The sequence below is a fragment of the Acanthopagrus latus genome, chromosome 7 (assembly GCF_904848185.1).
Source record: "Acanthopagrus latus isolate v.2019 chromosome 7, fAcaLat1.1, whole genome shotgun sequence".
Taxonomy (NCBI): Eukaryota; Metazoa; Chordata; class Actinopteri; order Spariformes; family Sparidae; genus Acanthopagrus; species Acanthopagrus latus.
In genome coordinates, this window is record NC_051045.1 from 16,266,452 (window position 1) to 16,276,334 (window position 9,883).

At 42.9% G+C, this 9,883-nt stretch overlaps 1 protein-coding gene across 1 annotated transcript; it reads right to left on the reverse strand.

Moving 5' to 3' along the window:
- Window positions 1–951: 951 nt before the first annotated feature.
- On the reverse strand, window positions 952–9,558 carry pfkma (phosphofructokinase, muscle a). Its single transcript, XM_037103506.1, has 22 exons — window positions 9,373–9,558; window positions 7,797–7,870; window positions 7,403–7,480; window positions 5,895–6,084; window positions 5,635–5,800; window positions 5,392–5,436; window positions 5,082–5,190; window positions 4,884–4,979; window positions 4,709–4,801; window positions 4,489–4,614; window positions 4,336–4,400; window positions 3,700–3,763; window positions 3,474–3,620; window positions 3,210–3,280; window positions 3,031–3,118; window positions 2,782–2,934; window positions 2,520–2,684; window positions 2,378–2,439; window positions 2,132–2,243; window positions 1,940–2,039; window positions 1,388–1,493; window positions 952–1,304 (listed from the first exon to the last, which is right to left on the reverse strand). Exons 1-22 carry the CDS (start codon window positions 9,461–9,463, stop codon window positions 1,163–1,165), a joined length of 2,343 nt encoding a protein of 780 aa, XP_036959401.1. The 5' UTR covers window positions 9,464–9,558; the 3' UTR covers window positions 952–1,162.
- Window positions 9,559–9,883: the final 325 nt, after the last annotated feature.

Consider the following 9,883-nt stretch of genomic DNA (forward strand, 5'->3'; position numbering starts at 1 on the left):
TGACAACCTTCAGCTTTAATGAGCTCTTGTGTGGCATCAAAAGAAAAGGAGAGCTGTGATGTAATCAGTTTTTTCCGACTTGAGATGCAATCAGGAACATGAGATAAGCTGCTGAAAACACTTGAATTAACCCGAAGAGGCTGTTCAAAGATAGGCCACAGATAGCTGTATTTTATTGGATTATCAGTGTAGTAGATAAACATGGCTCTGCTGCTCACGTTCCTTACTGAGAGTCTGTTGACTTTGTCCTAACCTGACTGAGAATTTACATGGAAATATGATACATGTCATGTCATGTAGTGACAGATTTAGCTACGTGTTTTTTAGCTAAACACACCATCAGCTAAGTGAAATTAAACTTCTACTTGGATTCAAAGCATCATGCGCAATTTTCTTTGTACCTGTAAACAATTTAACCAAAATTTTCACACCAATAAATATATGAAAGTCCCCCCGTGTCACATAGTTTACATTTGATCATGATTAAATGCATTACGCCTTTTGCTTGTTTGTGTTATGTGTGATTAGAAAGTTTAACTTCCCATTTTCTCTAGCGGTGGTTGTCATGTTTTTATTGTGGGCATCCACCACTGGTGTGACATGTCGCTCTGTCTCTGTTTTCCCTTATTTCAACTTTTCTTACTTCCTTCTATGCAATTGTGGATTTCTTATTCAATTTGGTGTAATTTTTAAATATCTTAAACATACTACAGTGACAATGTGTGCTTGTGATACATACAGTAGAAACAAAGAAAAAAAAATCTTAGGTATACCTTTAAAGCTTTTACCTAAAGCACAGCAACATGTTCGAAACCAGGAAATAAACAACCCAAACCTTCGTTTGCGGGTAATCTATTAACATGCTCAACATATACTGTGTAATGTATGTAAATCAATAAGATTTTTATCATAATTGTTTACCAATAATTTTAAAAAAAGCACAAACAATTCAGTTTTTTCAGATATAACTTTAATCAGTCTCTTGATATCTGCGGTTTTTGAAGAATGTATTTACTGAGAGTTTTAAGAGTTGTAAGCTGTGTGTGAACAGAACATTTCATTTGTATGAGGAAGAACATATATAAGACAGCAGCTCCTTTCACCAAGGCATGTTGACGGGTAGTCGGACCAGACAAGTACTTTGTAGTGGAACAGACTGAGCCTATTTCCCAAGAGGACTCCTCTTTTTGATCACATGCTCCATGTCGGTGTGCTCGGATGTGTCCAGCTTGATGTCGTACTTGGCCAGGATCTTCATGATGGGCCTGATCTTCAGCCACCACTGTGTCTTGGGGATGCGGTGCCTGAAGCAGACAGAGGACGGATCACACCTTGTATTCACCATTAAAAACACACTTAATGTGACACTGAGCAGCGCAAATCTCACTCGAAATCTGTGTCTTCCTTCAGGTCAGCGAGAGGCTGGAAGGTGAGCGCCCTCTTCCTCATGCCCAGCACACAGGCGGAGTCTGGTGTGTTGGCGAAGATACGACCTGGTGGACACAGGAAGTGAAACAGCTCAGTTAGCCGACATGAAATATCATTACTATCAGCCATCAAAAACAGTTGATTATCAATACCTTCATGTAAAGGGTAATTCCACCAATTGTCCACATTAAGGTGTGTTTACAGGTCTTGGGGAGAACTTCTGCATATGTGAACAAGTAGTATAAAGCCTTTTGTAGCTCCAGAGGAAGCTGCGCGTAACCTTAAAAAATAGCCTCGAGTGTATTGTTCAGTAGCTATGTTGAATTGTGGGTGATGTAGGCTTGGGTATGGGCAGGATTTTGAAAAGAAAGAAGAATACATGCAATAAAAAAGCTGATATGCTGTATTAATTGTGATCATTTGCTTTTAAACCATGAGTCCAACAGTGTTGTAGGATTACAATGAAGACCCATCAACTTATATCTTCTTTTTTAGTTTTAGGCCAACATACCGTGTCTGTAGCACTCCTTGAGTTTCTCTGTCAGCCACAGAACAGACTTGGCACCCATCTTTGTGCCAAAGTTTCTGTCGAAGGGCGTTGGAGTGCCACCCTGAAGTCAATAAAGGACAGTCAAGGTGTGTTATTGATTAGATACTGCAACATAGACGTAGTTCTTGGTTTTGGATCAGACGCCTTACAAACCTGCTGCATGTGGCCGAGAACGTTCTTACGGCAGTCAAAGACGCCTTTGCCCTCCTCTGAGTACAGGTTGAAGATGAAGTCGGTGGTATAGTTGGCATTAGATTTCTCGTTCCTATTGCAAAATGAACAGAGGCAAATTGAAGGAATGTGGATTTATAACTGGCTCATGTGCTTCCAGGGTATGAGTAATAGTCCTTCTTTTCTGGGTTTCAGAAGAAAGCATTCACCCACCTGACTCAAACCTACCTAAGAATCAAGCCTCTCTTCACTGTTGTCTTCATCTTCTCCAAAAGATGCTGAACGTTCACCTAGAGACCAATTCCAAAGATCACAGTCAGAACACGTCCCCGTTTACACACTGGAAAAACAGGTCCTGTCGTCAGCTCACCTCCAGGTCTTTAATGGCAAATTTTTCCTCAAAGATATAGGCGGCGTCGGCTCCAGCTGCCAGACCTGCCATGGTGGCCAAGTAGCCACAGTATCCACCCATAGTCTCAACAATGAACACGCGACGCTTGGTCCCTGCTGCAGACTGCTTGATTCTGTCACAGGTCTGCAGAGAGAAACATGGAAGAAATGCAATTAATCTGTTTTTTTTCTTGTGCGGTTAGGGGGGATATGTGTCTATATCTGCTGTTTGAGCCACTTACAGAGGTGATGGTGTTGAGGGCAGTGTCAGCGCCAATGCTGAAGTCAGAGCCGGGGACGTTGTTGGAGACGGTGGCGGGGATAACCACTATGGGAATGCACATCTCTTCATATTTCTCTCTAGCCTGAACCATCTCCAGACCCCCGACATACGCCTGCAGCAGAAAGAAATGGAGATCAGTTTGTTTTCAGGAAAAGGAAAGGTCAGTATTTACGGTTTGAGAAGAGACAAACTGGTTGACACCTCTTACCTCAAATCCACCAATGATCACCAGAGCATGGATGTTGAACTTGGCAATGTTCTGGCTGATTTCCTCCAACATCTTACCCGGCTGAGATCTTTGGAATACAGAGACAAATTAACTAGTAACACAATTCGTGGTTTTTACAACCAAAGCTGCAACACTGGGAACCAAATCTCGTGTTTTACCTCTTGGTGCCCAACATCGAGCCTCCCTTTCCTGTCCAGCCACTCACTGAAGTCCAGGTGATAGGCTCAATCTGTAGTGAGGAAAAAAACCCTCATAATTTCCTCCTGGATTCTTTGCTTCAAGATTTTCATCTGTTTTTGCCTCACCCAAAACAGTTAGAGCAGCATTTTTCCTACTCTTTGCACAGATCTCACCAAATCGTTAAAAAAAAAAAAAAAAAAAAAAAAAAAAAGACGTCTGGAGGGAGGAAGATGTTCCCGTACCTGTCCCTGAGCCAGGCCATCAAAGCCGTCATGGATGGCCAACATGGTGTGACCCTGGATGATGCCCATCCTGACTGCTGCACGGACAGCAGCATTCATACCAGCGCAGGGAGCACCGATGTTCATGATGGCAACGTTGATGTTGCTCTAGTCAGTCAGAGAGAGGTTTATTAAGGATTATTTATGATAAAGAAAAATCTGTTTTCAAATGTGACGAGGGTTTTACCTTCACATCTGGAGGGTTGATGTGAGCCAGCATCTTGTATGTGTTCCAGTTGTTTTCAAAACTCCTGCACATCATAAATAAGGTTCAGTGTTGGTGGGTCAGAGCTGCATTATGAGCTAAAACATAATATATGCTTTTATTTTTAATAGTGGTATTATATTATGCATTTTCCTCTCCTTCAGTGTGTTGTATACATTCTTGAGCATGTAAACAGAAAGTCCTCTCCCACAGAAGACACTGCTCCTGAAACGCCTTGTCAGCAGTCCGGCCTTTAATTTTGTGACTTTGTGACATCACACTACATCATCATCTGCATAATTTAAGCCTGCTGGCTACATTGAAACATTATTATTAATTAGGTACAGTTACTCTATTGTTAGTGGCTGTGCTGGCTCAGGTGTGTGTAAGCTGACCAATCAGAGCAGACTGGGTGTTCAGAGGGCCTTAAAAAGACAGGAGCTAAAACACAGCGTTTCCTGACAGAGGGTGGGATACAGCACTGGAGCACCTGATAGTGTGAGAACACTGATGTGTTTTTGGAGCATTAAAGCATGTAAACCTACTCTAGTCATATCCCAAAATAAAATTATGAACCTGAACATGCGCATAATATGTCTCCTTTAGGAAAATACTTACTTTCCTCTGAGCTTGATGGCATCCTCAAATCTGCCCTCAGCCATGGCGGCGGTCACATCTTTGGTCTGTAGCACAAAGAGCAATGTCAGTGAATATCCTCCACAAAAGGTACTAGGACCCGACTAAAACCTGGTAGAAGACATTGTGACATACCACTTGCACACACTCCATGAGTGGCAGCCTGACCGCCTGGTTTCCGGACAGGCTGACCACACAGGCAGGAGTGTCAGGAGTGGCCTCCAGCAGCGCCATCACCGCCTCCACACCCATCCTGCTGCCCTGTACGACACACAACATTTAGATCATCAGGTGTGCGTGTGTGTCTGTACATCGTCCTTTATAGCCGTTTTGGTTGTTATATTGAGATGTTTACCAGGATTCTGTCAAAGGCGGAGGGTGTTCCTCCTCTCTGTACGTGTCCAAGAACAGTCGTGCGAGTATCAAAACCAAGCCTGTCAGTCACCAGCTGGAGACAAATAAACCCACCTATTAGAATTAGTACCTATCCTGTCTGTGCAACCACACTGATAACAGAAAGAGGGGCTTGCCTTTTTGATCTGTTCAGATGTAATTGGTTTGCCATCTCTTGACATGGCACCCTCAGCCACAATAATCACGTTCAGGCGAGATCCTCTTGCCCTTTGCTACAGAAACAATCAGAGGAATAAACATGAATTTCTGCATTCCGAATGACACATGGAGTGGTGTTTAACAGCAGGCTAGGGGGCAAACAAAGACACACATACGTTTGTCAGCCTCCTGCACAAGTGGTCCTCCCAGCCCTCATCTGGGGGCATCTCTGGAATGAAGACCCAGTCTGCACCGCAGGCCAGAGCCGTCACCAGAGCCAGGTACCTGCAGACAACAAGATAAATCCATTTACCAGCAACATCGCTACAAATGAAACAGTATTTTGCAGAGCAAAGTGGAGGCATTATGTTAACTTGTGGATCTCTCTCTCTCTCTCACACACACACACACACACACACACACACACACACACACACACACACACACACACACACACACACACACACACACACACACGGTACTGACCCACAGTGTCTGCCCATCACTTCCAGGATAAATGTCCTCTGGTGGCTGTGGATGAACAGAGAGTATTTTGTGAAAACAATAAAGAATATTTTGTATCAGATTGAAGTATCCAAACACACATTCACTTCTACTGTTTACTGCCACTGCAATGATCTCATTCAGACAGATTTCAGACTATCAAATACTGAAGTGAATCCTCTCCATCACTGTCTGCACAGAAGGAGGGTCTCAGTGATGTCTGACCTCTGTGCGGTTGTGGTGATGGCGTCCACCACCTCGATGATGCGGTGCAGGGCGGAGTCGGTGCCGATGGTCATGTCGGTGCCGCAGAAGTCGTTGTCGATGGAGCCCACCATGCCTACGATATTGAGGTGGGAAGACTGCCTGGCTTCTGCATCAGTAATCTTGCCTACAGAAAATGAAACAAAGAGAGTCAGAGAAGGTACCGCTGATAAAAAAAACATAATGATATCATAATATCACTTCTATGTTTGTCTGTTTACCAGCTTTGACGAGGTCGGCCAGCAGTCCGCTCCACTCAGTCCTGAACTCATTGGCTCCAGTCAGACTGCCGTCGCCTCCGATCACACACAGGTTGGTGATGCCCAGCTTCACCAGGTTGCGAGCTGCCGTCATGCGACCCTCTCTGGAGCGGAAGTCCTTACAGCGGGCGCTGCCAATGACTGTACCTCCCTGACACATAGAGAAGAGGAGCTGTTTTCAATTCAGTCACTGATACAGAAATGTTGTTCTAAAGCTGTCATAATGAGGCATTGATTGTTGACATTTAAATCCACAGAGTTGCACGCAAAACATAATCATGTCTGTGGTCTGATGTGCATCAGTGCAGCTTTTCAGCACTGTGAAATTAGACTCTTGAAGATGCCTTGAAGTCACACTGTGCATTTTGCATTGCACTGAGTAAATGAGGTCAGCGCTTAAGAAGTGATATCCCAGAAATCTGTCATGGCTCTCTCCCACTCCTTTGCTGACTTTCACACACATCATTAATCTTAGCATGTCAAACCGTCTCCAGTGCCAGGCCTCTTTATTTTGACAACGCCAGCAACAGGAATTTGAATCACAAGCCTCATGGTTTTATTTAATCTCCATCACCTTTCAGTCACAGGGCTGAAGCCAACATTTAACATCACCACTCAAAAATCAGTTTCTCATGTGATCAGAGCTCGTGAGACGCAATGGAAGTTCTCGGCTCCAAGTGGAGAAGGTTTGGTTAAAGGTTAAAGGATCAGTTTATCCAAACGGCACCAAACAGACCTTCTCCTTCACCTCTTAGAAAAACTATTGCATTTACAGAAAAGCCTCAGAATTGAGTTTCAGATCAATGTATTTTATCACAAAGGTAAGAGAACGAGCGAATAAACTCCAGTCAGCTGCCCAACAATGATAATCCTTCATCTTAGTACAGATGTTGACACATTTATATTTATCATGAGTACTTAAACCAAAACCTGACAAATTCCACACAATCTATGAGGCGATGTACAGTCAGAGAAATCTTCTGGAATCCTTTTATATAAATGACTTTAACTCATTAAAAGTCTGTGCACAAGACTACTTTTTTCTTTCTTTCTTTCTTTCTTTGTAATATATTCATTATCTCTTTTTGTCTTTGTTGCCTGTTTGATGCCTGTTTTGCCTGTCTAAGCAGTATAGTTATTGTGAATAATTAGTCCTTGTGAGTGTGGATGGAGGGGATTGAGGATATTTAAAAACCCTTAATTCCCAGTGTTTTCTGTCAAACCTGTACTAAAACTGTTAAATCTGTATTAAAACTAAAAACATTTTTAAAAAATGTTTCCCAAAATTGTGTGTGTGTGTGTGTGTGTGTGTGTGTGTATCAGTAAAGGATCTGTAGTTTGGGTTAACTAACCTTTAAATAACATAACTAAACACTGCACCACCACCAACCAAAACAGTTTGTGGCTCTTGCAGGCAGCTTGCATGGTGTGACTGGTTATTTGTGTTAACTCATCTGGATATCACTCACCAGCTGAAGCATCATGGACACACTCTCCCATGTGGCGAGGCGAATGTGGTCTCCTCCATCCACCAGACCCTGGTAGCCCTGCGGCAGCGCACATTGACATACACTGTTATAACACACTCTTTTCTTTTATGATTTTCATGACATGCAAATCTCTCATCGCCTTGAGGGTTCTCAATGTGAGAAATTTTGTTGAAAAATTAAAGCCTCTCCTTTGTCATAAAACTCACTCCAAGATTCTAGTCTGGTCTGCTAACTGCACTGCTAACTGAGCTATCTAGCTAACGGCAGCAACAGTTAGCAGCAGCAAGTACACATTGCACCTTTGAGAGTTCCTGCATATGCTGTATTTATTTGAGATGTCATGACATGTCAGTGAAGTGTGTGCAGCCTTCACCTCATGAACAAAGTAGACTTTGGCTCCGGTGTAGAGACCAACTCTGACTGTGGCTCTCACAGCAGCGTTCATACCTAAAACACATCAACAACATCACCTGTGAAGTCTAATGTACTCACAGCACACGACAACAGACATTTGGACTCGAGTCACCTCAAGTCACTATTTTGATGACTTGCAACTTGACCTGAGTGAAAATACATGACTTGAGACATCGACGTAGACTTGTTACTCAGAGGACTTGTCAGTGTTCATTTTCAGTTTTGTTCTTTTTGTGTATGAAGGGGAAAATGTATTAATTGTGATGAAATTAAGAAATCGTTTCAAAGAAATTAAAGTTATTTGCTTATGTTCAATTACATGTATTTCACTTAATATCAATAAATAAAAGATAAAGTAAATTTATTTTCATACCCTTTGAACAGTTTACATAAACTGGCCTATGATTTCATCATTAGACAGGTAATAACACCTTGTTGTTTCTCTTTAATAAGACCAAACTCTGCAGATAAGAATGGGATATCTTGGCATTAAAAGGAACTGACTTGATGTGAAACTTGATTTGCCATAACTAGGGACTCGACTTTGACTCGACTTTCCAAACAAGAAATAATCTTAGACTTGCTTTATACTTGGACCAAATGACTCGAGTCACATGCCAAGACAATGTTGAACACTCCCTGTCAGATATCAGTTTAAGACATACAAACCCATCCTAACCTTTAAGTGACTCGACCTGTTCGCTGGCAAAAGATAAGACAAAAATAGACTTGTGGTAAAGGACAGGAGTTTTTATGGGACTGTGTGTCTTGTGTACCACCTCTGCCCCTGGATGTTCCGGTACACTAAAGGCCACAGTGTGAGCTTGTGTTGTGCTGGGCTGGCACGCTGAAGCTCTTGTTTCACCAGACAGCAGCTGTGCATGGGGGGGGCATTTCTCTCCCTCCATACCAGAAAAAGGTCAGCGGCACTAAAATTAGCCCCAAAGATGTGAAATAAGGGATCAAAGCCTCTGCACAAAGGGTTAGAGTCAGGTTCAGAGAGGAGGAATATTTTTTAGGTTTATTGAAGGGGAACTGAACCTGTATGGATGATATCTGAAGGAACTCTCCTATAAAACTGGAATTTTATAGTTTATCATCTAAATCTGATGCAGATATTCAGCCAATTATGTGAGTTGTGGGCCTTGTTTTGTCCTCTGTAAGAGCATTTGAAGCTTTGCTGATGTATACATTAAAAAGAGGGGGTGACATAATCTCCTTATCATGCACACGAGGAATTGGATTCACAGTCAAGCATCCGTCAAACCCCTGACAGCTGCCCTTCAGCCATACATCTCTGACATGATGGAAAACATGCTGCTTGCCCTTTCTGCTATTTGGCTCCTGATCTTACTCTTGCAGTCGGAGCATTAACATGATACTTTGTTGGCTCTCATATCTACAGCTGCTTTGCATTCAGCGTAGTGCTCAGACACATCAGCAGAGAGGATGCTGTCTGGCTGCTTCTCCGACTCATTTTCATGGCTTACCATTTTACAAAATGCATATGTGCTAACATTTAATCCTTCGCTTACCTTGGGCGTCCCCTCCTGACGTCAGCACGGCAATGGAGCGTCCAACTCCCATCTTTGTGGGGTCCATGGTTGGGTGGGGACTCTTGGACATGTTTCCAGAGGAACCCAGTGGCAGACAGGTGAATCACAATGAGGAGGAAAGGAGAAAGAAGAGAGCGTGGCTTCTCCTCCTTCAGTCTCAGAGGAGGCAGAAGTGAAGGCGCAGGCTTTATAGACAACTGATCCCGAGCCCCCTCCCACTGACACTCTTCCACCCTAAATATACATCAGACCCAGTTGACCACCTGCAGTGGACAGTTACAGAGAGGGCAGCACAATGCACATGGCACTCGTGTGTCAGGGAACAGTCTGGATTAATTATGTCCAAATCTAAAGGAGTTAGAGAAGGAAAATTGTCACTTTTTGTTTTTTATTTGTCACTTCTACCCATAACTTTAGTCCAAAGACAAACAGCTACAACTTAAAATGTACTGAGGAACAGGACAATGTGTCGATTAATAGATTAACTGAT

Excerpts from the sequence above, each read along its gene's own strand:
- pfkma (XM_037103506.1), bottom strand. The coding sequence starts at position 9,463 with ATGTCCAAGAGTCCCCACCCAACCATGGACCCCACAAAGATGGGAGTT. Across the intron at positions 4,401-4,488 it reads TCATGGAGTGTGTGCAAGTG|ACCAAAGATGTGACCGCCGC; the intron begins GTATGTCACAAT and ends TTTGTGCTACAG. Across the intron at positions 2,244-2,377 it reads AAGAGAGGCTTGATTCTTAG|GAACGAGAAATCTAATGCCA; the intron begins GTAGGTTTGAGT and ends ATTTTGCAATAG.